Source organism: Poromitra crassiceps, assembly GCF_964638095.1.
Source record: "Poromitra crassiceps genome assembly, chromosome: 15".
Lineage (NCBI taxonomy): Eukaryota > Metazoa > Chordata > Actinopteri > Beryciformes > Melamphaidae > Poromitra > Poromitra crassiceps.
Window position 1 is genome coordinate 30,670,568 of NC_139634.1, and position 27,809 is coordinate 30,698,376.

Below are 27,809 nucleotides of genomic sequence, written 5' to 3' on the forward strand. Positions count from 1 at the left end.
CCTACATTCCTACATTTCTCTCAGGTGTTGTTGTCAGAGCTACATCACTGGAAAAAAAAAAAGATTCTCTGAGTCCCCAAACTCTCAGCAAAATTTCTCTGACTGAAGCCTGCCATCATATGAAATAATTTTGTTTTTTGTTTGTTTGTTTTTGTTTGTTTGTTTGTTTGTTTTTGTTTACAAAGGAAATTAACCATATAGTATAGAGTGTAGACATGTTCTTTTTTGCATGTACCGGTAGTATAAATACGGAAGCTGGATAGCTTCATATATTCATTATGTCTTTATTGCTGTGTCATTAGGGGCATGAGATAAAATAACTGAATGTACAGCTGTGGGATAAACATCCTAGAAAACCCTTAATTGTGTCAATCTGTGAAGCCAACACAAAAATAAACACATTGGTTCCCTAATTATGCCCGTATCTCTATTTATTTGGGGCTATTATTTAAAAAAAAACGAATGTGAATAGAGCTGAACAGGCATGTCCTTGTGTGTTAAGGCAGAGAGAGCCAGAGCATAAGAATTGCATTGAATTTATACATATGCCATTAGAGTGTTGAAAATAAACTGAACAATCAGTACATGGTAATAAACAGAAATGTAATGTCATAAACATGATGTATTGCCATTCCCATCATCCATCACATTGCCTATCTTCACAACACAATGAGAGTTGCTTTAGAATACAGCCACATCTGTCATGCACACGTCAGAGTGAATGGAGTAAGCAAATTCCATTCAACTCCATGTATTCGGTTCATTTACCTGTCTCCCTTAAAAGTGACACACAGTTTAATATGTTTAGTGCTTTCATGTCTAAAGTTTAGGCATGAAAGAACTAAGCACAGCTATATGTCTTATGATGAGCACATATGTACGTTTTTTTCCACGCTGCTGACTGCACACAACATGCAAATGTGCAGCTGCAGCATATTCCATATTCACATCAGAGGAATGGGAACAAACCTGAATAACGTAAACACGCTCCTGCACATAATGAAAAGTATACAGACTTACAGTTTAGTGAGTGAGTCTCTTGTATGTTGAATTATTTTGTAAATGAGCACTCCCTACTCAGGGTTTACCCTATTGTCAGTGGTTCTCAAACCTTTTCGCGTCAAGGACCCCTATATTCCTAAACTATCCAAAGCCCCCCCCCCCCCCCCCCCCCATGTGATAAGTTGTTTGCTATTAGATGTTTTATTACAGAAAGTGTATGAAACCCATAACCAAAATAGTCATACATTCTGTCATTGTGTTACCTATGGATGGAATTATAGTGAAAATAAATTATCCTCCTTTTTGCTGGGGACACCTGGAGCCCCGTCAAGCACCCCTGGAGTTCCCGGGACCCCACTTTGACAACCACTGTAGCTACTATTCCAGTTATTGTTTTATACCCGTGGTTACAACCACATAACGTTACTTAGGAAAAACTCCTGCAGATCTGTTGTGCTCGGCCTAGCATAACTAATCTGCGAACTAAGCGAAATTGCAATATTGCAATACGGACACAAATGAAGGTCTCATTAGGGTGATTTATCTTTGTAATTTATGTTTGCTGTTAACCGCTTGGTTGCGCTATTTCACTTCCCTACAAGGCAACAATAGCGGTAGCTAGTGCAAGATACACTACTATTTGCTGCTCTTACGGTCTGGTCTGGTCTAGACATCATTAGCTAAGTCAGCTAACGTTATCTGTTGTTTATCTTTTGACAAAATGTCAACCACGACCGGCGGTGGAGAGTTTGGAAACCCTCTACGAAAGTTCAAACTCGTCTTTTTAGGCGAACAAAGTGGTAAGTTTGGGACGATGTATTTGAGCCGTGTGTTAATTTGGTGAGCTATCCGTTAGCTTGTTACTGATATGAGCTAGCCTGCTACTGGATAGAGGGGCACCGACTGGGCATCATCAGCCGCCAGTCGATGCTGATACAGGGCGAGACGTTTCTAGTTAACATGTCTGTCGAAGTGAACCGAGAGAAAGGTGATGGTTCAGACTATTTTTGTCACTTGTTAGTGATGATGTCATTAGCTAGCTAGCTAACGTTACCCCGCTGAGCTAGCCAAACACCTACCTCACTGCTCGTTTTAAAGGCCAACTTTACATTGGTATAAGTTACTTACCAGCTTGACCCGCTGTTTGCAATCAATGAGAACAACTAGCGTCAATGATTAGTGAAGCTACACACTGTTGTTGCCAAATAAAGGCTGTGTGACAGCCAGGGGTCCTTTCCCTGACCGATGGTGATGCATCAGCATCATCTCAATACACAGCTAACGCTAACTAGCATTAGCTGTGCTAGCTAGGCTAAAACATTCCAGCCATAATATTAAAGTATGCTAACCAATTTGTCCCCTAATGGGAATGCCAAGAGCTTAGTACGAATGTTTGTTTCCAAAACAAGCCCTCATACATGCGGCTAGGGGACTAAATGAAAGAAGTCACCCTGATGGGTTGATGTTGTTGTGTGTTCAGTCAGCTGTTAGCTTGTTAACTCACTAGCTTGGTACCCACAGATGCTTCTTGAAAAGCCACGTCGGCCAGTGGGTCCAGGCCAATTTGCCTGACCCAGCCTCAGCCGTTTAACGCTAGCCACAGGGCATTTATACTGTCGTTAATTGGACGTGATTGGAATTGTTTTATAATTTACTTGTGACATTGTCCCATAACGAGATTTAATGTAAAAAGTCGATCTCCATAATCCGAGTCCGAGATTTGTGACTCCACCCAAATTGCCAGCTCACCGCGTGGGTTCAGTAGTCTGCATCGCATCAATGATGATGATAGCACTTTATAATGACCATATTACCATATATGCCCCCATATAAAAATATTTTTTGAATGCCTTTGGCTAAAGTGTACCAAATTATATGCTTTTATCGCAAACAGTGTTTCCCATACAGACTTTACCAGTTATATTAACGCTAATGGTCGCCCATGACATGTATAAATAATAATAATACAATTATATTATTGTATTTTATACTTCCGGTATACATTACATTATTATGATTAGTAAAAGGACTGAGAGGTTGATATGCTGTTCACTTCCTTTAGTTTCTTTATATCCCTTTGCATGCATTGTGCATTTTCTTTTCAAAATAAAAGCACCATGATTCTGCCACTAAAATAACAGCAGTTCAAAATTGTATTTATCTCATGCTAAGGTACAATTTACAGTAAGCAAAGCAGTGAAATTAGGGTTGTACTTGGCAGCAGGGCAGACCGTGCAAAACTGAAAAAAGAAGAAGGAATTCAATATTGTGAAAAAATTGCGATATTCAATATTATTGAAAATAGGCCCAAGGCACTCGGCCCCCGCCTTGCCCAACCTACCTACCTACCACCACAAGTAGATTTTAATTCTGTGGGAAACATTGGCAAAATGCACAATTGCTATGTAACGTTTAGCTAAGCTGCCCCACTATAATGTCACTGAGTGAGTCATATTGATTTTTTTGTGAGAATTCAAAATCATTGTGGGTCCTGAGTGACTGAGTGCATACTGTCAGTAATGCAGTTTTGGCCATGTATGTTACTATGCTCGACCACCTGCCCTATAGAGACAGTCCGCATGTCTGGGAACGCCCACAAAATGTAAAACGGCTGGTGCGCGAGTGGGGTAAAACTGCCAATATATCTCATGGGCTGACTCACCAAAGGACGGTGCTGCGGCTCTAAACTACATGTTTGGGGGTTCTAGAGCAGAACACAAGACGTCTGCTCAGATGTGCGTTTACTGCGGTGGTTAAATCCCTGATCGTGTCTGCCTGGGCTGGGCTATCACCTAAATTCTAACTTTGCTGAATGGATAGAATGGGGGATTTACCCCACCCTGACCCCGCCCCCAGCAAGGCTGAGCCAGCTAACCCAGTGTCTATTGTGGGCGTTCCTAGAGCCTGTATGGGCGTTCCCAGACATGCGGACTGTCTCTATAGGTGCGGGTGGGTGTGTGTGTGTTGCTCACTAAATGTTATTGCATCAGTGATGTCACAATGCCTCCTTGTGTGTGTGTGTGTGTGTGTGTGTGTGTGTGTGTGTGTGTGTGTGTGTGTGTGTGTGTGTGTGTGTGGCTGGCTGGCGCTCACTAAATGTTATTGCATCAGTGATGTCACAATGCCTCCTTGTGTGTGTGTGTGTGTCCCATTATATCACTGATGACATCATCAGTGTATGTGTGTGTGCCCCCCTATGACATCACTGATTAGTCTTGTCACAATGCCTCCTTGTGTGTGTGACATCACTGATCAGTCTTGTCACAATGCCTCCTTGTGTGTGTGCATGTGTGTGCGCCCTTATGACATCACGTTTGACATCATCACTGATGACATCACATCATTAGCTAATTAGCCTAATTAAAAAAATCCAGCTCCGCCAGGTCACCTGCACGGGTGCCCTTTACACACCCTGAAGGTTTCAGCCCGATCGCACCTAAATGGCATAGCTGTGGCCGAACACAGAACTTGAAACAGACAGACATCGCCCACGTACTAAATTTTATATAGATAGATGTTCTATCTTTGAGTGGCAGGGCACACATCTAAAGGTAGACCTAATATGTTTCTGTCCTTGTCTATACAGTTGGAAAGACCTCGCTTATCACCCGGTTTATGTATGACAGTTTTGACAACACCTATCAGGTAAATATAAATTTAACAAGTCTTCGCTAGTGACATAACCATCTGTGTATGATTTATACTTGCTCTTAAACACTGTGTTTTGAAATATGTCAATATAATATGTTCATATGTCCATATAACAAATGTGTTTCCTACACCACCTTTCCCTGCTGACCATAGAAGTCATGCAGTATCCATAATTGTGCAGATGAATAAGCTTTAATGCAAATAATTGTCTCACAGGCGACAATTGGCATTGACTTTTTGTCGAAAACCATGTACCTAGAAGATCGTACGGTAAGCTCTGTCATTTTCATTCTGATTTTGATCATTCGCATTGTCATAGTGCTAACTCTTAAACACACTTAAAGCATGCGTTTTAGTCTGCTTTTATGTAGGAACCACCAATTTATTAGGCTATCCTTTCACCATTTCACGTTGTGTTGTTACCTCATACTTAATTTTACCATTCATTTTGTTAAGACCTGTGACGTGGTTTTTAGTTCTATCATCATTTCAAGTTTTTTTTCCCCCTTCCATCCTTTTGCTGGGTCATGAAATCCACCCGTTCCCACATTCGTTGCACCATGTTGGCCACAGATTCGGCTGCAGCTCTGGGACACAGCCGGCCAGGAGCGTTTCCGCAGCCTCATCCCCAGTTACATCCGCGACTCCGCCGCTGCTGTGGTGGTTTATGACATAGCCAGTAGGTATCATGGCCTCGCCTCACCTCCTCGTCCTTCCCTTTACTATGCGGAAGGGCAGAAAAAGAGCATTTACCAGCCCGGCACCCCCTACTGGACATGCATGATGAGAGCATCGTCTCAGGCTGTTTCTCCAATTGAATTGAAGTTTTGATGGAGCTCAGAAGTTCAGTGTCCAGAGGGGTTTTGTGCTTCTTAAATGCTGTTGTTACACATGGGGCTGATGTCGGGAATAACAGAAAATGCCTTCCGATTTCACATTATGGGGCAGAGAACCGCCATAACAAACCTAAATAACCTTTCAGTAGGGCCTCCTTGTGCATGTCTTGTCAAAGGAACGTCACTCACAAGCTGGTCCTCTCTGGCTCTATACTGCATTTGAATGATTCTCCCTAATTCCTCCGTGGAAAAGGCCGTTTTCATCTCTGCTGCTTGGCTTGCCGATCCTTTATGTCTTTCCTGTTCTCCATTTCTCTCTTTTCTGTCTTCCCCCTCTCTTTATATCTTTCTCTCCACCTCCCTGTGTCTCTCTCTCCTCCCCCCACCCCGTTCCACTCCTCAGGTCCGGCTCCAGCTGTGGGACACTGCTGGACAGGAGCGTTTCCGTAGCCTAATTCCCAGCTACATCCGCGACTCCACCATTGCCGTGGTAGTTTATGACATCACCAGTGAGTCAGGGCTGTACTCTAACCATTGCCGTGGTAGTTTATGACATCACCAGTGAGTCAGGGCTGTACTGTAACCGCTCTGTAGGGATGGAAGCTACAGTATCTTATAGTGTGCTCCCATTTTATTTTTATCTGTCTAGCGACATAGAAATTCTGTAACTCTTCTTTCCTCCTCCAAGCTTCTACTGAATACTTTTGCTTTACTAACAGAACTACTGTATCAGCTTTTCTGACATGAGGTACTTTTTAATGAAGACTAACGGCTGCTTGTGCGCACTTTTACTGTTAACCAGAACTGCTTTTTTTTGTCTGCCTGGGCCACGTGCAGGCAGATGTATGCAGTAATTTGGTTTTCTCATCCTCAGATTTAAATTCATTCCAGCAAACCTCAAAGTGGATTGATGATGTCAGAACAGAGAGAGGCAGTGATGTCATCATCATGCTTGTTGGGAACAAAACAGACTTGGCAGATAAAAGGTACATGGTTGTGTGAGATCGTTTGAATGGTTTGTTGATCATGTTTTGTACGCAGAATAATGTAGACTGTATAATGTTGAAACTGGAACTGAAATAGAAAGAACTGGTTTTAGGAAATGAGCTGTATTATATAAGTATGAACTCTGCCAAAGCCTGGAATCCCATTTTTCTTCCCTTAAGTGTATTTAGCATCTCATCCAGTTTTGAATTGATCATCCCTTGGTATTTTGCACATTCCAGCATTTTTAATAGTAATTTTAATTCCTTAATTTTGATTTCTTATAATTTGATAAGATTTCTGTAGTGTTGTTTTTTTCTGCCTTTGTTTTATTTGTTTCCCTTTCCTGGTCTGTCTCTCCATGTCATTTTGAATTTTTGTGTTTTCCTCAACCCTATGCCACCACACTCCCCCTCCCCCCTCCCTCCCACCCGGGGACCATGGCAGGCAAGTTTCTGTTGAGGCCGCAGAGAGGAAAGCTCGTGAACTCAATGTGATGTACATAGAGACCAGTGCCAAGGCTGGCTATAACGTCAAACAGGTTGGTGTCCAGCAGCAACAGGTGTGCACTAAATGGTCCCGAAGCTTCCAGTACAGCTGATGATGCCCCTTAGCTAGTTTAGGGAACTGCAAACTCCTGTGTTTAGTATATGGATCAGTGTGTGGCTGTTGTTGAGTGAGTGACTTCTCCAACCGTTTTCCTTCTGTTCCATACTCTGCACAGCAGCTCCTCTTCTCTTTCTCTCTCTGTCTGTGTTTATAACTAAACTAACCTCTCTCTCCCTCTCTCTCTTTCTCACAAAGAAAAAACAGAATCTGTTTTGAGCTCTCTTTGTTTTTCTCTCCATCCCTTCCTCCCCTCTCGGCCTGTCCTCTTTGCGATCTCTCTTTCCATATCTGTCTGTTGGTCCGTCTCCCCCCCCCTCTGCTTTGACCGGAGCAGACAGATCACCACGGAGGAGGGCGAGCAGAGAGCTAAGGAGCTCAATGTCATGTTCATTGAAACCAGCGCAAAGACTGGCTACAATGTCAAACAGGTAGAGATCCTGCTCGCTCAGGATAGCATAGCTAACTCTGCCCTCCCAAGTTGACCCTTTTCTGTTTTATCACCGCCCTGCTTTTCCTCACATGGCTCACCATGACTTGTCCAAGCACTCTCAAATCACCCCCCTCCCTCCCATAACCGTCTCTTTTTAGACGTTTCAGTATCAGTTGGTGTTTAGCAGTCTTACTGCTGTTGTGTGTTTCGTTTCGTTTGTCTTGATTCACTTAAATCTCTGCACCTTTCCAAATGTTTTGCATGAATATAATTAGGGCTGACCCGAATGCTTCGAAAGTTTCAATCGATGCCATGGTAATCGATGTCCAAATCAGTACTCGAATGCTAATCTTCTTTTTTTCTTCTTACGTTTATTTTTGAATAGTAATTCAACAATATTCGTTCATCTCTCAGACAAGGACATTTAACGTTATTGATAATTTTGTGCCTCACAGCCCTCATCTAGCGTTACATACCAACACTGAAACTGCAACAGTTTGACCATGCAGCCAGCATGGTACATACTGTACATATGAGCAAATTTGTTTTTATGGGCTATGACTGTAATTATTTATTTGATCGGATTATTGCACACTTTGTAGCCGTTTTTATTTAGAAAAGTCCTTGAAGTCTGATGTTGGTCCTCACTGGCCTTGCCCCCCACACCCACCCCCGACACCCCCATCGAAACTTCGAATTTGAATACTTGTCACTGAAACTTCGAAGCCCAAAAACTGGTGTTTGGGAGTCGGGACAGCCCTGAATATAATGCATTTCCTCAGTGGGGAAGGCTTGCACGGCGACCCCTCACGTCCATGCTGATATCCCAACCAATAATAATATATATTCCATTTTGTTTCTCCCTTGTTGTATTTGCCTATTGTATTTGTTAAACATTCACCAGGAGTTGTCACTTGATCAGATTAATTGCCCATTTGTGATTTGACAGTATTGTACTTTCGACCGCTCCCATTTGCCCATATTTTGGTGAGGCTCCTTGTAAATGTGTGTAACTGTTGAATCCCTCTGACTTTGCTCCATAGCTGTTTCGTCGTGTTGCTGCTGCCTTGCCTGGGATGGACAGCACACCGGAGAAAAGCAAAGAGGACAGTATCCTTTTTCAAAGTTGCCATGACTTGGCACGTTTTAGAGCTCAAGCTAATATTACTGCTGTGGCGCTATTATTACTTTGAAGTCAAACGTTTACTTGGTGATGATAAATTCAGGGTTGGCGACCTAGTAGCCAGTGCCTGGCGCTTTACTGGGCAGAAAAGAGAGAGTCATCACTGACTTCACTCGCAGCCAGAGAGCGCCGCTGAAAATGTGAAATGTGCCAATTCACAGATGATGTTGCTTAACCGGTCCCTCTCAGTGATCGACATCAAACTGGAGAAACAACCAGAGATGACTGTCACCGAGAGCAGCTGCTCATGCTAGTACACCTCACCCCGCCCGGGCCCACCCTGCCTCCTCCCCACACCAACAGCTTGTCTCTCAGTGGCCACTCGCTCCACCCATGGCACACTGCCGCCGGGATGGAGCAACCTGTCTTTTTTTCCCCTTTCAACTCAGTGACTTTTCAGAGTAACCGTGTGGATGTGCTATACTGTATTGAAGCAGATTATCTGGAGAAAAAAAAACGTGGTTTAAAAGTAAACATTTAAAACAAGGGATAGGTTAAATATGTTTCAGATTTTCATCCAACTGCATGGCATTATGTAGGATTGCAGACTGACATAGCTAACTGCTCTGGAGTTCTTGCACCGTTGGGGAAACCTCAGTGCTGTCACTCTTGTCATTGTTGTAAAGTAAAATAGCTTGGGATTATTTAAACGACTCTGCGAGGTTGAGGTCTCAGTTCCTTAATATTTTGCTTTTTTTTTTTTTTTTTTCAATGGAGAGTTTGGATTATGAAAACAAGACTATTCTGTAATCTGTAAGAAACAATGTTACTAATTATTTCCCCACTTAGGCTTACTTTGAGGAAGTAGGGACAGGTTCCTACCAGTGGCTTTACTTCACAAACTGTCCTATTGCCACGTTTGGCTCAAATTAGCCTGATTCATTGAAGATGGTTTATGGGACCATATGTTAGACATTATTTATACATAACACATCTAAAGGCATGAACACAGCCAAAGAAAACCACAGTGTGTTAGTCGACCAATATACATGATTTGAGACCTTTCCAGCAGGCTTCCTGTAAAAGGGACGTATAACCAACTAATGAGCAAATAGATATGCATTTTCATCAAAGGGAAGCCATCCCCAAATTCATTCGAATGGCTACTAACCCGAAACTATTTATGTCCGCATCAAAACTATAGCAAACTGTCTTTGCAACTTTGTTAAATTAGCTGCACGCATACTAACACGTCTGAGGAGAGGAGGGGTTTTCTGCTCTTAGATGCGCCTTCTAAGGTACACACACAAAAAAAAAAAAAAGGCAACAGAGTTTTCCAAGCGAATGGAAATATGTCACTTTGGTCGCTACCTGCCATCTCATAAATATTTTGTGTTGTGTTGATGACACTATTGCGGCAACACGCAGCATGCTCTCACCATGCAGGATTTATATGTGGATAAGAACACAGATGCCTTGCTTGTTTGTTCACCAACGTTGTGCACTGAATCAAGCCACAATATTGTAAAGTATAAAAGAAGCCTGCTGACTGGTTAGTATAAAAGAAGCCTGCTGACTGGTTCATGGCTTCACTAGTTGTTTTGTAGAGCTGGTAGATAAGAGTTTGTCCTCCGATACAGCTAACGCTTACTAACACCCTTGCTGTAAAAAAAAGAGAAAAAAAAGTGCAGAGAAGTTAGTTGCAGTAGCCTTTACTGTACTGCTATCGCCTGTGTAGGGCTGTTGGGTTTTATGTGTTTTATTTATTTGTAACTCGGATATATGAATAACATTGTACGCTTGACCAAAATTACACATACCGGCATGCATGTTGATTTTTTTTTAATTTATTGTTCGCGTGTCCGCTGGGACACAAAGGCGCCATTTAGGCCTGGTATCCTTGTCACACTGCTCGAAAGGACTTTTTGCAGTAGTGTAGTCAATAAGATTGGTTTACAGTCACAGGAAAAGGCTGCACCCATCTCCAGACACGCATACAGTGCAACACAAACCTACTAATTAGCCATAGCACACAACACATGTCATTTGCTGTAGCTTGTTTTGAAATGTAAACATTTGAAAAGGACTAAACATTGACATTATAGTATTTAATTACATCGAACAACCGTCTTAACCTTCACAGCTCTTCTATTACTTGTCACTGACTGAATACTCAGCTTTGTGCTATTCGGACTCGTGTCTGTCCATTTGAAATATGCTGTCTACTCGTGTTTAGCAACGTTTGTGTGAATAATGTACTATTACTATCTGATGTATAAAAAGGAGAGTTAATGAAACACCCAAGTGTAGGCCTATATCACATGAAAGAAAATAAAGATATTTCACCAAAGCTCTTCACCTCTCCCTTTCCTTAGGAAGCACTGATGTAGAGATGGCTCCATTACAAACTTTTTATTTTATTATTACAAAACCATATTGTTGTGGCACATTAACAATTCTAACACCTTAAACACTAATTATCATTCATCATGATTATTTTGTGCATGCACACAATAGATTTATACAGCTGTTGTGTTGTTGCATAAGCTACAACAGATGCACAAGTTGAAGGGTGAGGTGCTTGTCAAGTGTGTGGGGGGGGGGGGGGGGCTTGTGTAACTGTTGTCAAAGGTGACTGAAACTGGCCTCATTAGGTAATTCCCTACAGGAATGTAGGCTATGCAGTTTTCAGTAGGTGTGGCCATGCATGAACATGAAGTCAAACAATTCACATTGGCTACCAGCAAACTAGTAATTTTGTGCTAACCATAAACCAGTCTTTATGTTTGTTTTGCATGCTAGGATGCTGTGCGTCAAAATACAGCCAAACCACAAGATGAAAGAAACATTAGTTGGTGGTATTCATAGTGTTCTGTTATCACCACACATCCATCTTTGTGAGAAAATAACAGGTGATTGTAATCAAATGCCAGCCACAGATCATTCTGCTAGTCTACTTATTCATTCCTATCATAATGTTCCTATGTCATTGACACACTAGTAGGCTTTGAGCTTATTCTACTTATATCGCCTTTGACAGATATATAGGCTAATTCCATATGATTTTCTGTGGTATCATTTCGACCTATAGGTCGTGATAGTATGTGATATTTGTACAGTGGCCCATCCTTCTAAAGTTCTACTGATGAAAGCGTACTATTGGGGGGGGGGGGGGAGTTGTTTCATGCACATGCTATATAGCAACTATATATATATTAATGTATATCGCATGCTGTAGTATGTATTTTAAACATATATTATACGTATATATATATACACACACGCACACTGTGTGTGTATACATAGCCTACACACACACACACACTTTTGGAGCCAGTGCTGTCAACTGCACCACCAATAGGAAAACTTGTGAATGATTGATTAAGCCACCAGCCAACCAGTGGGCTGCAATGGCTGGACTCGTTCAAACCAGTTGACCAATCCATCAGACAACACAGCCACAGGTCCTTCGCTGATTCGGTGGTGCGTCTACCTGTGGCACACCTGTAGGCCGACGCGTTCCGGAAGTGGCGACGTCAGAGAGACAGGCAATGGCTCAGGAATTCAGCAGAAAAATCCTGCTCGACTAGATTGCTGATCAGTTTGTAATATATTCGACTCACCGGCAGCACACAACAACAGAAGCCTGGAGTCTGTCAGCCGCGCAGGCCGAGCTACATGGCAGATTTGTTTTGAGGATAAATTAAACGCCATTTACCAAAGTCACGGACGGGACTGATCCACACAAGATAAGATGTCTCGGTCGAATATTCTACCTGATGAAGCGGTGTTCTCTGACTTCAGAAGACAGTGCTTATCAACGGATAATTGGTTAAACAAGTATGATAAAAATGGTATGCAAGTGTTGGTTGAAGTACCCTCCGCGGTGTCTAAACCTGGAAGTAAAAATTCACTAAAAGTTCACAAGATCAAGGTAAGTTGCAATCTCTAAAATACTCTCATATCCTCAGAAATGATCCATAATGTAACCTAGGGGGTTTCTACGCAGGTCTGGAAAGTCTGGAAATGTATTAATAATTAATTCGACCATTTCAGGCCCAGCTTAGATGGGGGGGGGGGGGGGGGGTGTATGGACAATGTTATGATTCAGATCCAATAGGCCTACACAAAATTATAGCTTTTTTTCTTCGACTTTATGTTTATTGAGCAAGTTTCAGCATACAAACACACTTTCTAGTTGTTACATTAGTAACAACATTAGTTCTTCCAAATAAGAATCCATAAATGACACAATTATGGCTTTTATGTAGAGCCATGCACTTTGAGTCCACAGTAGGCTATACCAAGCCACTGTCAGCATGCATAGCCTTTATCAAATAGGCCTACATCAAAATCAAATCCAGTCAAGAACATACATAGGATCAAGGGGGAAATATGCAATTTTAAAATGGAAACTGTAGGAACTCTGCCAATCATCTCACATATTCTGATAGGCTATTTGTGGCAGTGAAGAACAATCTTTATCTATACAGTGATAGCCTATGACCTAGTTAGCAGTGGCACCAGACAAAAGCTTAAAAACAAATCAAAGTCTGGAAAAAGTATGGAATTTTTTGATTGAAAATGTCTAGGAACCCTGAACGTAAGGTTTCATAGTTGCCTCTAGGTGACGTTTGTCTTTTGTAAACTTAACATTTGGATTTTTAATTATAGTGTGTGTTTGTGTGTGTGTGTGTGTGTGTGTGTCTGTGTGCGTGTGTGTCTGTGTGCGTGCACGTGTGTGTGCATGCGTGTGTGTGTGTGTGTGTGTGTGTGTGTGTGTGTGTGCGTGCACCCACTTGTGTTTGTGTGTGTTTCAGTGTAAAATGACAATAAAGGATGTGTCAGCCGCCACCATGTACGATGTCCTCCATGATGGCCAGTACCGTAAAAAGTGGGATCCCACCATGTGTGAGAGTTTTGACATTGCCCGGCTCTCTGCTAACGCTGACGTAGGCTACTACTCATGTGAGTACTCCTATCTACTTTCTGATGCAGCTGATCACATCACACTGTCCTGTGACCATGGTGGGAATTTAGTCATTTTTGAGGCAAGGCCATTTGGCCTTCGGCGTCGCAATTTCTTTAGGGCACAAGGCCACATGCCAGGGCACAGAGGCCATTGCTCTATTGACATCATGAAGGGTGATTTTTATGAAATGTGTGTTAAAATGAGCCAATTCATAAAAGGCAAAATAACGCACACCAAAGGTTGTGGTGAGGTGCTGACAGCTGAAGATAAACTTTAAATGAAAGAAAGTGTTGCACACTCTGGCTCCACATGCATACTTTAATGATGACGTTTCGGCCGTCCGGCAACAACTGCTGTTGATTTTGAAGAAGGCCGGACGGCCGAAACGTCATCATTAAAGTATGCATATGGAGCCAGAGTGTGCGACACTTTCTTTCATTTAAAATGAGCCAATGACACATCATGTGCATAGGGCAGGCTACATTAACCTGAGACCACTGGTGCTTTTAAAGCAACTGACAGTAGCAGGCTGGTAGCAGGGCACTGCCAAAGTGGCCTTAGGGATCTCAGGGCATCATGGCCAGTGGGAGGGGCAACAGAGGCCATGGCCTCCATGGTCTCTGTGTAATTCCCACCCTGCCTGTGTGACCCACTGTAAACCTGTTGGGCTAGAAAAGGTCAGCTTCAGTTGTTGCATGTGTACAGCCAAGAAAAGAAGAAGAAAAAAAAACATTGGGAATGGGAAGACTGGAGTCTAGTTAACATGTGAGTATTTCTGGAGATACAATAGAAACTCACCGCTAGCGAGCACACTCAAAATAGATTAAAAACTCACTCGGGTGCAGGGCAAGCAAAGGAGATAGCCTACTAATAGCGTTTGACGTGACTGCACATCATTTAATTGGGCCTATAGGGAATCTGTTGGTGCTATTTCTTATATAGGCAAATTTATTTTATTTTAAGAAATGTATATATTGTCCAAGTTCTTCCTACGGGAACTACAAAGTGTGTACAGGATGTAGCCTACTGTATGTGACAGGTAGCCAAATGTTTTCTGTACTGTAAAGAACTACACGTTGTTGTTTTTTTTACAGTATGTCAGCATAGTTTGAAAACAATGCAGCAAAATGGGCCCTTATTTTGAGTTAGTGAGACGTGAAAAATTCAGTAATGATTTTCATACCCAAACTCAACTGGTGTTTTGTATACCCCTCTATCATGCTTCTTTAGTGTTTGTTGTATTGTTAATGTCTTGTTTGTCTATTATAATCTGTTGGGTTTTATCAACACCTTCGTAGGGCTGGTTGATGAAGTATGAGGGCCTTTTAGTTTATTTATAGTCAAAACAAGGCACAGGTGCTGCCCTAAGTTGTTTGCCTGACTCTAGGTTCCTGTGACGGTGAGAAACACAAGTGATGAAGGCAAGTCTTCTCCTTCAAGGTCTCCTGAATTAACTTTCTTCTTTCCGTAGGGTATTGTCCCAAACCACTGAGGAACAGAGATGTGGTGACGGTGCGTTCATGGCAGACGACGGACGATGAGTACATGATCGTGAACTTCTCAGTCAAACACCCGGTACGCACCTCCTCCACACACACACACACACACACACACACACACCCACCCCGGCTCATAGCAACCACTGTCTGTCAAACACACCAGGCCTGCCCACTGACATCTATTGTCTTCGTGTTTTGTGTGCACTGATTGTATAACAGCTGTCTTATCATCTACAAACACGCTTATCCATATTGATAGCAGTGTCACATGTCTGAATAGCACGACGACGCACCGTGTGCAGCTTGAACACGGACTTGAAGAAGGTATTCAGTTAAACGCACTGCAGTTTAATTGTCTCATTATTCTGCACACTGTTGCTTTTGTTTGACTTGCAGAAATACCCTCCTCGCAACGACCTGGTGAGAGCCATATCCATCCTAACTGGCTACTTGATCAAGCCCATAGGACCAAACAGCTGTTCTTTCATATACCTTTCACAGGCCGATCCCAAAGGTATAGACCCTGACCGTTGTCTTTGTTCTTGTCAAACAAATATGACTATCTGGAAAATATGGTTGTTCATGTAAATCTCAAGTGCCGTTTCATTTTCTCCTCGTGGTTTCCCCAGGTTCTCTTCCAAAGTGGGTGGTGAACAAAGCATCTCAAGTTTTAGCTCCCAAGGTACGTAACGTAACTACAAGCTGTGTTTTCCTGTAGTTCAGTGTTTCTCAACGGGTGGGTCGTGACCCAAACATGGGTCGCAGGGTCATTTTGAGTCGGTTGCAGGTGTGTGCATGAGAAGAAAAAAAAACTTCTACTCCTTGAGGACACTGGCATCCGCGGCCAACATTACAGTCTTTCAGAGGCTGTAGCGGGCTCGTTTTTACAGCCAGATTTAAGATACCGGTACCATATGGAACTAGAAGACCTCAGGCATCCATCGGTACCAACATGTCATGCTAGCTTGTTGTTGCAAAGTTAGGCAAAATTCTGTAAATTGGGTTGCGACTTAATAACTAAGGAAAAATGTAGTCGTGAGGCTAGGCCAGTTGAGAACCACTGCTGTAGTTGACCCCTAAGAAAAAAGAGGTAAAAAAAACATTGACTGTGAATGTGAATGAGAGAGAGCATGTGTCTGGAGATTATTAGAAAGTGTAAGTGTGTGTGTGTGTGTGTGTGTGTGTGTGTGTGTGTGTGTGTAAAGGGAGCGAGGGTTTCAAGTCTCTTCAAGGACAATGGTAACCATAGAAACCCACTTTAAGGGCCTGTCCCGGGAAGGTTCCTGACAAAGGAGTGTCTCAGCCCGAGCTGCTGCTCTCTGCGCTGGTAGAACTCGTTCCCCAGGTTTCATATCTTCTGCCGCTTGGAACTATTTATATGTGTATCGATGTGTGTGAAACTGAGATTGTGGCACTCACATCTTCAACTGAACAGAAACCACGACCGACCTATTCATTACCCATGAACAACTTTCTACAAACAAAACCTGCCAACCCTGTTTTGACCGCATTTATAATTACTGACACAGTGCTTTTGCTAGGTACTGACGATTCAAAATAGGAATAGTTAAGTCAATTGTAACAGGCTACATCATCCTCAACGGAATGTTCCAGGCAACAAAATCAATTTGGACGTCAAGATTAACTTAGTTTAAATTTTTCTTGTTGAAGTGACAGGTAATAATTTACCATCAAAGAGAGGAATCCCTTTGTGGGTCGTTCTCACGTAAGGACAAATAACATTTGATTCAGGACTTAGTGGACTTGGAGCACAAAGGCCTTTACTGTAGTATGTTAAGATACGCTTGATTGTGTTATCTGTATTTGATCCATCCTAACTACTTCAAAGCAGCGGGCAGCCACAGTGAAGTGCCTTTGGGCATTTGAGTGTCTTGGGATCTAACATCCCTAACTTGCATGTCTTTTGAATATAATATTACATCTGTGCTGTTACAATGTAAACAAAGGGGTAAACAACGGGTCTCCCACCCTCCACCCTGTCTCCATAAGACCCCACCATCCACCTTGAAATTTGTGTACAAATCGACTACCGGGAATGTGATGATGATAATTATAAAATTCTACTAGTCCTTATTTATATAGCACTTATTTAAGTTTTCTTTAAAAAGTGCTTTACAAAAAAGTAAATGCAGAATAGAATTCTTTATTTGGCCATGGTATGTTTGCACATATGCACCAATGGACTTGGTGTGGTTGGTGCACAAGTTACATGCATAGGAAGTGGAACACGACATAAAACAGTCAAAAGCAATATAGGAAAAGCAAGAAACATAAGAGGGGAAAAAAAGTCAAGGGCAATAAATAGAAGATCATTGCATTAAAAGCAAATCTATAAAAGTGGTTGAAAAAGATGATGGTGATTTAGTCAGCCTACTGGTATGCTCCTCAGGCAAGTCATTCAAATAACAATAATACACTTTATTTATATAGCACTCAACCAAGTTTGCAAAATGTTCACAGATAGGGCTGTTAGTTAAGACTTGAGGGGTTTCATCAGGTGTTGAACTGTTGCATGCGTCAAACTAGATATCACTATATTGGAGCCCAAAGTTGAGGAGCCCAAATGGCAAAAATGAGACCAGCTTTTTATTTCCAACTAGACTTGACAGAGCATGTAGGTCTTTGTCAAAATGCTGATGGCTTGAATTGGGCTCATTCAGGTATTTTGGCTTTGTCTGATGAGATTATACACCGTGTTAGAGCTGTAAATTGTAACTATCGATTGCGCTGATTAATGTAAGTGCTTGCCATATAATTTGACGCAAATTATGACCCGGTGACCCGGTTTATCTGCAGCTTTGTTGACTGAACATTAAGGTGTGGTGTGATTATCTTTGTCGGGTTCGGCCCTCTGATACTCCTTTCCTCTCCTCCTTCCAGGTGATGAAGTGTGTGCACAAGGCGGGCCAGAACTACCCCGAGTGGAAGGAGCAGAACTCTCCAGACCAGAAGCCCTGGTTGTTCCCGGAGCAGAACACCCTGCCCATGATGGACCCGGCCGAGCTGTCGATACAGAGAACGGACTCGCTAGAAAATGTGGATGAGAGCTTGACTACAGATGCTCAGGAGAATGAGGATAGCACCTGAATCGCATCGATTTGATAGGGTGAAGGCTGGCCAAGAGAGAGACAGGAAGGATATACTCGCACAAACTCCATAACACTTGAGACCAAAATGCTACGTCTCTCGACATGACATGACCCTAATCCTCTGTCTACCAATCTATCCTCAGATTATTATTTTTTCTTTATATCTCCATATCAATGTGCCTTTTGGGGTGAGCATGACAATGAAGCGTTTACAACTGTCTGTACGCCCTTTACACTGTCCAAGTATCGAGGTGTTGGGGTTTGGTTGTGGAATAGTTACTCCCAACATTAGGAATGTCTTCCAGCAGGCCTTTTTGTAGTTGCAACCATGTCAAATTAGATGTGAACAAGGTTTGAGTGAAGGGAATGCATGGAAATGAGGTTAAACATGAATGGAGTGAAGTTAAAACTAAATGAAGTAAATACATAAATACAATACATATAAGCTAAATACATAAATACAATACATATAAGCACCTAAATGGATAGTCAGTCAGTTATGTACTATCTCCTCATTTCCATTTACAGTCAAATGTGAAGGCAAATGGCCAGCCAGTTGTGGATAACTGTTTAACTTACAGTATTTCCCTGCATTGACTTCAGTATCGAGTGAAATGATATTAGGTATTTAGTGTATTTCTAACATCTGTACTAACTTCCACTCTTGACTCTTGACACCTTTGCTTAAAACATGATAGAAGCTCTTTTTAATTTTTTTTTAATGACGTTTGTATTTGGTCACTGTTGAAGTTACCCTTAACCTGAAAGGAAAAGGTTCTTGATTTGTTCATTTGTTGAGTAGCTCCAAGCTGAGACATTGAGTCTGTCTTTCACGAATGCAAAGTTATTGAGCTTACAGCAGACAATTTCACTTCACATCACATTTGCCTTTTTTTAATGGAAGAATATGTAAATACAGGAAGGCTGTCCCTGGAGGGTTTTTTATTTTAGTGTTTGTATTTATTGTGATGTGCAATCAAAGTGTGTGCAGTGAAATTCATGTTTGTTAAACAGACCCTGGGCTTATCGCAGGGGCATTCAAGGTTGGATCCATTGATCCCACTGAGTGAAAATCTTTAGGTAATGTTACATGCAAAATGTACAGAGCAATTTTATTTTATTTTCAACTTGAGTATTGTTTTTACCTGAAGGATTGGAATTATCATCATGGATCTTGTACATGTGAGATTTACAAAATGTAAATAATGACAGAGCAGAGGGACACTGAGCTCTTGAGGTTTTTCTTGTGAAGAGATATGAGACATGGTTTAATATGCCCCGTTTTGTTTTTATAATAAAACCTCACATGGTTGACATGCTTTGGTAATCACTGTGATTGTCACCGTCAACAGAAACCCAAACCCAGAGTGGAACAACAAGTTGAGCTACTCATACCGGAGCAAACCGGCCCATCTCACTCAGATTCAAGGTCTTACAAGTGCACAATCAATCTTGGGTTACTACTAGGCTTCTAAACCTTTATCCTAGATTCAGGTCAATGTCACATACTTGTACAAAAAACAACACACAAACAGTTCAAGATCCTTTTATTTTGTATTCAATGAAGTCAGTCTCATGAAGAAAAAAACTAGTTCAGATCACTTATCTGATAGTGGACAAAACAATGTCTTCTCATGACCTCTATTAGTAGCAGTGCACAAACAAAATAATTAAGAAAATGTGTATCTATTTAAACATGTCTTTAAAAGAGTTAAAAAGAAGTCAACTTACTGCATATTTATATACTGCAATATGTACTGTTACATAAATGACAGGGTGTACTGTATAGCTCACTAACAGCATGTTGCAACTTATATTCATAGTCAGAAGTTTGGCACCTCAAAAAACATACATTAAATAAATGCAAAATTATCTTTAGTTCAGACCAGATTGAAGCAGTGTGAATACAGATATAATCAACTACATGCATAACCTGGCATGAAACCTAAATATTTATTTAATTTACTACTTTACAGTATCAAAGCAATATACTGATGCTGATCACTGGAATATATTTACACCATTATTTACATTGAGTATTCCATAGACAATGAAGTATTACCCTTTAATAACTAAAACCATAATGTACTGTGTATTTTCACAGTGATATAGATGATGATGCATGTTGTCCTTGTACCATGTGTATCAGCAAATACGGTGAAACTGCAAAAGTTACATGTATTTACATAAATGGTACGTAGTCTCCTTCAATATCACCAAGGCAAATACCGGTATGTACATTTATGATTCATGGTGACTAAAGTGATCTGTTTCTATGGATAACTGCATCTGGTCAGATCTCGAGCAAGAAGGGAATAGAAGCATTGGTTAATTCAGTTATTAAGGGTGTGTAAACTTTATGATAGGCGAGTCTTGTTTATGACTACAGTACTAGAATAACCTGTAAATGTGATGTAAGCAGACAATGCTTCTGAAATGTACCTATCAAAGTGTGCCAAGGAGTGTCAAGAAGCTATTAAAAACCAGATTCAAATGCTGTAATTCAGAGACTCCTCTTTGTGATCTTAGAATAAGTGATGGAACATCATGTCTTGGACCAGAGAAAAGACAGTATTTCATATATTGTCCTTGCATGTAAACCTATGAATGGGTCTGTGTTAGTCATAGATCAGTCACCCTGAAGCTGAGACAGAATGGAGGCTGTGGGAGGAGGATAATGACGCACGCAGTGACGTGTCCATCCACCAAAGATATGAGTCCCACTGAGGCTCGCTGACTTGCCCTCGTTTTCTCTCTCTCCCCCTAGGTGATCTGCTGCCACCTAGTGCACAGTCCTCTCCTTCTGTCTCTGGTAGTCTGATAGAAAAACACAGACATTAGAATCATCCAAACGAGGTCATTTCAGTGTCTCCCACCTGTGTGATGTAATTTTGGTCGCTCAAACCCAATTTCACTGTCCGGCAAATACAATGGGACCAGCCAGTTAGCTCAGCTAGGTGGCTACTGTTATTTGCTGGTATCAAAATTCCAGCCAGAAATACCCGATGAGCTTTAAGACTTAAAGGCCGGCTTTACCGTGGGGAATATGAATATATATTAATTCTTAAAAAATCTTAAATTTCGAATCCGTTGAAATTTTTGAAATTGCTTGTTCACAGCCAGAGAAAAAAAAAAGAAAAAAAAAAAAAAAGAAATTGGGCCAGGTGACGCGTTTCGCGTCGAAACGCGTCACCTGGCCCCCTTTTTTTTTTTTTTTTTTTTTTTTTCTCTGGCTGTGAACAAGCAATTTCAAAAATTTCAACGGATTCTAAATTTAAGATTTTTTAAGAATTAATATATATTCATATTCCCCACGGTAAAGCCGGCCTTTAAGGCTGACAAGTAACTTCAGAAAGAGATCAAAAGTAGTGCTTGACTACTACTTGTCATTGTATTGGAATGTGATGCAAAGGTATCAGACTGTATATTAAACCTGGAAGCAGATCTTGCACAGTCTATTATTCTGCTCTGGACATGATTTTGTGAAACAAGTTAGATCAAGACTTACTGTAAGGAAAGAAGCGCACCCTCATGAGGATTTCTCGAGCCGTCTTGAGAATTTCCACAGCCTGAAGAGGGAGAAGAAAATCACTTCATGCAAATGTACAGTAACATGTCCTCATTCAATGTGTCTGCATTTGGGCAAACTGGTCACAATAATGGGACACTGGGTCAGGTTACAGGTAGTTTAGTTTTTGTGAGATGCTATTGATTTCCAAAGGGACACATGTTCATAGAGAGCAGGCAGATGCTTGCTATCATTTGCATGGTTGATATTATCATCTGTATGACAATATCAGCATAAAAAAGAATGAACATCTTAGGGAGCAATGAGCCATGAATTACTAAATAAAATACAGTGTTACTACCTGACTAGTCTCAACGCCAGACCCATGAGAGTTCTTATGCTGATACATGCTGATACTGCATGCTGCAGAGCTCTCTCTGGGTCTGGTGGGACACTTTCCCTCAGCTGGCTGGTTATGGGAGGGAACCGTTCACTTGGCCAGTGATATAGCAGTGATGGATTCAGTCTAGGGGTGGGACAAAATATCGATACTCACGGTATCGCGATATTTCCACTTGCGATACGTTATCGATACACTGGCACCAAGTATCGATATGTTTATTAAAAAAAAAAAAAAAAAAAAAAAAAAAAAAAAAAAAAATTAATAAACAGGCTAAAATATTATGCTGTGTGTGGTAGTTCAAACATAGTTTCAAGTTGACGTTTATTTATGTTTGTAGTTGAAACAAAAACATAAATACTGTAGGCTACTGAATGGAAATGTTTGATCATTAATATCTACTTTTAGAAATTATATAGGTAGGTAGGTTATATAGGTTTTCTTGTTTTAATAATAATAATAAAAAGACTTAATGTGTAACTTTTCCTCCGTGGTATCGAAAATGGTATGAGTGAGTGAGTGAACTCTGAGAGAGTTCATGTCAATTCTGCTAATAAATACATAATACCTGCTTCTTGCCTTTTAGGGGTATTTTTTTCTCTTCAGTTACACAGGTATCGTGATGTATCGTCTTCCAATATATCGATTATCGCAGTATCGCTGTATCGTGATATATCGTTATCGAGGGCCAAGTATCGTGACGATATCGTATCGTGAGCTACTCAGCGATTCCCACCCCTTCAGTCCTCCCCAATCAGTAACGACTTTGCGATCAGACAACACGGGAGGCGCAGCACATTCTTTGAACCGCTCTCTTATCGGTGCTATGACCTGTCACTCATTCAATTTCAACCCGCCTTCAAAAACCAGCAGTGGATGTGAACTGGTACAGACTCACTTATGTAGTATTATGTACTTATGTAGCAGCGATTCAACGTAATATTTGAGTCTGGGGAGAGACTCCTACCTGACTAACCTAAATGCCTAATAAATGTCCACACTTTCCATCTGCCATTTCTGTTTACATGGATGCAAACTCGTGGAGAGTGAAAAGGTGACGGATACCAGGGCAGACACAAAACTACTCATAAGTCATTCACTCAAGTGTCTTAAGTTAAGTGTTGTCTGTACCATTAGCTAGAGTTGTAACAATTAATTATCACACAGTATGTAATGCACCCAAAATAATATGCTCCTCAGTCCTCACTAGTCACAATGTTGCTTGTGGACAGAACGTGTTGCAGCTGGATGCTGTGTGCAACATGACTTTGGAATCCATGAAAAAACCATAAAAGTGCTACAGGGAAAAGACGAGTTGATAACTTGACGAGGGTTTATGTCTTTCTCATTTCAGAATCAGAATGAGAATGAGAATCACTTTTATATACCAACTTTCATATGCAAAGGTATTGCTGTACAGTATCCTTTTAATATCGCCCAAATTCTGCGATGAGAATGGCAACACCATCTTCTTTCAGCATCTTTATAACACAAACTCTTGTGTATTAAAACCACTAGAATTGACTTACCCTTGAGTGTTCTATGTCTTGGAAGTCAACTTCATTCACAGAAAGCACCTGGTCCCCCTCCTGTAACCCGGCCCTGTGGGCATCAGAGTCTGGGACCACCTGTCAGCCAACACACACACACACAAAATCGCAAAGTAGAAAATAAAAAAAACAACCAATGGGACAGCACTTCATGGCGTAAGTCAATCCAAACATTAAAGCTGCACACATACCTTGGATATAAAGATTCCCAGCTGGGAGGCCTTGCCCCCACGGATGTTGAAGCCAAGCTGTGCCCCCGGAGGTTTCTTCAGTACGACGGTACGTGGTAGGAACTGGGCAAGCTCATTGTTGTAGTCAGGGTGATGAACTCGCTATATATGGCACAGAGAAAATACTGAGTGTACTCAATCAAACCAGCATGGAGGAATGTTGTCTATCATCACGCCGGGAGATCAGAAATGAACAGTATTTGTGCAGGTTTTTGATACTTTTTTATTACAGACCTAGATTTGCCTGACCGCAATCATCCACAATGAGACTAGGGTTCACACCCTTCAGAAAACCATGCACCAGGACATTTCTGATCAAAGGAACAAGGATATAGGCCTACTATCAATCTCAAATTCCTTCCATCACAGAAGAAAAGGTGATGTAGCAGACAGTGTAGTTCTAAATACATTTTGTGGCTGTCAACCCCCCCCAAAAAAAACTAGCATCAAAATGTTAATTTCTAGAAAAGATTTAGCCCTTTGATTCACAACAACAATCCATGTGTGACGATTTTTCAGTGTCCAGGTTTTCTGCATCATTGATTTGTAATAACTTGTTTTCTTTGCCAATACTTGCTTTAGCCTACATATCATATTTTACTATTAGTGCATTCACTGTGCATAAGGTATGTGTGAATAATGACCTCTTGTGGGGCTATCCATGCTGGAGGGCTCTCATAGGAAGGCAGAAACACCACTGGGAGCTGGTAGTCATCATATGGAATTTTCTGGTCCATAGTTGGCTAAAAACGTTTAGAAAACAAAGTGCATTAACATTTGACTGACACATTAAGTTTATTTAAACACGTTACATTAGATGTAGCATTCGTTTGTTATGATCAGTCACATTCTTCATGGCTCGCATAACGAACATAACAGTATAACGTCGTTAGATCACATAAAATGCCCCCCACCGACAGTCAAGTCGGTTTAGATAACAGACAGCATAATATAAAGACACATGAATGCAGAATGATAGAAATACATTTGCATCTGACAAAGAATGGTAAAGCTGACAGTGACTGAATTCACAGCAAACGCTAGCAACCGTTAGCTTGCTAGCTCAGCTGTGATGAGGCACGTTGCTTATGTCTTTAATTACACCTCGTTGTTGGCTAACATTCACTGTTATTATCACGTTCTGAACTATAATAATGAAATTGACGCATATTTATCTACCAAAATAGAGCGACAGCCACAATTAAATGAAACAACACTCACCCAGATAGCTGGAAGGCTAGCAGCCAGCAAGGTTTTTTTTTTCTCCAAAACTTTATTTAGAAAAGATATACAAATTATGTCAGACAGACCATACAAGAGATATATTTAAAAAAAAAAATTAAACAATGAAAAATACAATAATTCAATACAAAAGTTAATGATTACACGGACAATTTTAAATGTTAATCTAGCAGCTACGCGAGGTTACTAGCTGCCAGCAAGTTTATTTTTTTTCCGCCGTACACACATGACGTCACGTGTCTCGACCCGGAAGTAAACGCAACACATCCTTCCTGACACATTTCTCCATCGAACACAGCACACGCTGCGGTCTCGCAGTAGCCCATGGCAGTAGCCAACCGTAGTTACGCTTTCTGTGGTTGGGTCTTGCCACGTGAGACTACACGCTGCCTGTCTCCAGAGCTCGAGCTGTTAGTTGTAACGTTAGATTTCCCTTCCAGCCGCGGTGAGATCAGACAGGTTTGCGCTGAGCGGCGGTCCGTTTGATCTGACCTGTCTCAGCTGCTGTTTGACGTCATGGCGCTGCTCGGTGACGCTGTCCCCGGACAGTTTGATGACGCCGAAGAAGAAGAGAATGACCAATCACAGCTGCCGGTGTTGGAGACCCAGATCAGTGATGTCAAACTGGAGGAGGAAGATGAAGATGAGGAAGATGATGATGATGAAGACTGGGACTGGAGTGACAGAGTGGATCTGACCAAACGCTACAACAGTGCCAACCAGCCCGGTCTGAACTGCCAGAATGCGTCCAGGAAGGCGATGGGGTCGTCGACGCCGTCTGACAAAGTTCTAAGGAAATACGAACACAAGATCAACCTTGATAAACTGAATTACGCCGACTCTGTGATCAACAAAGTGACGAGCATGCAGAAACAGAGAGATGCCAACACGTATCGAGTGAAGGACAAATCAGATCGTGCCACAGTGGAGCAGGTTTTAGACCCGCGGACGAGAATGATCCTCTTTAAGATGCTGAGTCGAGGAGTCATCTCTGAAATCAACGGCTGCATCAGCACCGGGAAAGAGGCTAACGTTTACCACGCCAGCACGGCGGCCGGCCTCAGCAGAGCCGTCAAGATCTACAAGACCTCCATCCTGCTGTTCAAAGACAGAGACAAATACGTCAGAGGAGAGTTCAGGTTCCGTCATGGTTACTGTAAAGGGAACCCCAGGAAGATGGTGAGGACCTGGGCAGAGAAGGAGATGAGGAACCTCATCAGGCTCCAGACGGCCGGCATCCCGAGTCCCGAGCCTGTGATGCTCCGCAGCCACGTCCTCCTCATGAGCTTCATTGGCAGAGACGACATGCCGGCTCCTCTGCTGAAGAACGCAGTGATGTCAGAGGGGAAGGCTCGGCAGCTCTACCTGCAGCTGGTCCAGAACATGAGGACCATGTACCAACAGGCCCGGCTGGTTCACGCTGACCTCTCAGAGTTTAACATCCTTTACCATGACGGCGAGGCGTACATCATCGACGTGTCTCAGTCGGTGGAACACGACCACCCTCACGCTCTGGAGTTCCTCAGGAAAGACTGCAGCAATGTTAACGAGTTCTTTGTGAAGCGTGGAGTGGCGGCCATGACAGTCAGAGAGCTGTTTGACTTCATCACCGACCCCTCGGTCACCTGCAGCAACACTGACCTCTACCTGGACAAGGCGATGCAGATTGCTGCAGAGCGGACGACAGAAGAACGCTCCAACCAGGACCGAGTGGACGAGGAGGTCTTTAAGAACTCTTACATCCCCAGAACTCTGACAGAGGTCACTCACTACGAACGAGACGTGGACAACATGAGGAGCAGCCAGGAGCTCGACCACAGCGTTCTGTACCAGACTGTGACGGGGCTGAAGCAGGATCTGTCAGGAGTCCAGACAGTCCCTGCTCTGCTGGAGGAGGAGGACTCCTCTTCAGAGGAGGAAGATGAGGATGAGGAGGAAGAGGAGCAGCAGCAGGAGCATGGAGGGGAAGCCCAGATGGACAGGAAAGAAAAGAAGAAAATGGCCAAAGAAGTTCAGAGAGAGAAAAGAAAAGCCAAAGTGCCGAAACGCACGAAGAAGAGAAAAGAGAAAGTAGCCAAGATGAAGAAAGGCAAATGATCTGACTCCTGAACTGACTTCCTAAAACCTGAACAGTTGTTATAAATAAATACAAACTCAGTTTTCACTTATTTAGGATGCTGTATTTAAACTCAGTTTATGGAAATAAACAAACCCTCCAACAACAAAGGATTCTCTCTGATATTGTAACACATACCACTTTACAGAGGTTACACATCTTCCTCATAGGCTATACTAGCCTATTGTTTTGACTGCTGTAGTGTGTTGGTAATGTTTAACAGTAGAATAGGCTACATTAATGGAAGTGCTTTGTGGTCAATTCTTAGTGTAGGCTAAACATTAATATTTTTTAGAGAGGGTTTCTTGTACACTTTACAGCATTTGTTTTCATGGACAGCCTGTGAGGTCCTGTGCGTATCACTAAAAAATTAAATTAAAAAGGTAACACTACATATATACAGATCCTTTCCAAAAAATTAGAATATAATGGAAACGTTTTTTTCCATAATTCCTTTCAAAAAGTGAAACTTTCATAGATTATAGATTCATTACACACCAAGTGAAATATTTCTAGCCTTTATTTGTTTAATTTTTCATGATTTTGG

General features: G+C 41.8%; 3 protein-coding genes and 1 pseudogene across 5 annotated transcripts; 3 read left to right on the forward strand and 1 right to left on the reverse strand.

The window, feature by feature from the left end:
* The first annotated feature begins 1,661 nt into the window (after nucleotides 1–1,661).
* On the forward strand, nucleotides 1,662–10,975 carry rab41 (RAB41, member RAS oncogene family). 2 transcript variants are annotated; one of them, XM_083652230.1, is made up of 8 exons: nucleotides 1,662–1,802; nucleotides 4,589–4,647; nucleotides 4,870–4,923; nucleotides 5,227–5,332; nucleotides 6,364–6,475; nucleotides 6,921–7,014; nucleotides 8,556–8,622; nucleotides 8,885–10,975. In XM_083652230.1, exons 1-8 carry the CDS (start codon nucleotides 1,724–1,726, stop codon nucleotides 8,947–8,949), a joined length of 636 nt encoding a protein of 211 aa, XP_083508356.1. In that variant the 5' UTR covers nucleotides 1,662–1,723; the 3' UTR covers nucleotides 8,950–10,975. The 2 variants fall into 2 exon arrangements, with proteins under 2 accessions (XP_083508356.1, XP_083508357.1); XM_083652231.1 differs by lacking the exon at nucleotides 5,227–5,332 and adding an exon at nucleotides 5,893–5,998.
* Nucleotides 10,976–12,194: 1,219 nt separating this feature from the next.
* Nucleotides 12,195–19,535, forward strand: stard14 (START domain containing 14). Its single transcript, XM_083652005.1, has 6 exons — nucleotides 12,195–12,569; nucleotides 13,456–13,603; nucleotides 15,079–15,182; nucleotides 15,503–15,620; nucleotides 15,736–15,788; nucleotides 18,008–19,535. The coding sequence occupies exons 1-6, from the start codon at nucleotides 12,390–12,392 to the stop codon at nucleotides 18,212–18,214; spliced, it is 810 nt and encodes a 269-aa protein (XP_083508131.1). The 5' UTR covers nucleotides 12,195–12,389; the 3' UTR covers nucleotides 18,215–19,535.
* Nucleotides 19,536–19,746: 211 nt separating this feature from the next.
* pdzd11 (PDZ domain containing 11) lies at nucleotides 19,747–25,209 on the reverse strand. Its single transcript, XM_083652006.1, has 6 exons — nucleotides 25,126–25,209; nucleotides 24,549–24,647; nucleotides 23,866–24,006; nucleotides 23,654–23,752; nucleotides 21,725–21,785; nucleotides 19,747–21,033 (listed from the first exon to the last, which is right to left on the reverse strand). Exons 2-6 carry the CDS (start codon nucleotides 24,639–24,641, stop codon nucleotides 20,999–21,001), a joined length of 429 nt encoding a protein of 142 aa, XP_083508132.1. The 5' UTR covers nucleotides 24,642–24,647; nucleotides 25,126–25,209; the 3' UTR covers nucleotides 19,747–20,998.
* Nucleotides 25,210–25,490: 281 nt separating this feature from the next.
* LOC310790606 (serine/threonine-protein kinase RIO1 pseudogene) lies at nucleotides 25,491–27,352 on the forward strand (annotated as a pseudogene). The gene has a single exon. The product of its transcript is annotated as a serine/threonine-protein kinase RIO1 pseudogene (transcript).
* Nucleotides 27,353–27,809: the final 457 nt, after the last annotated feature.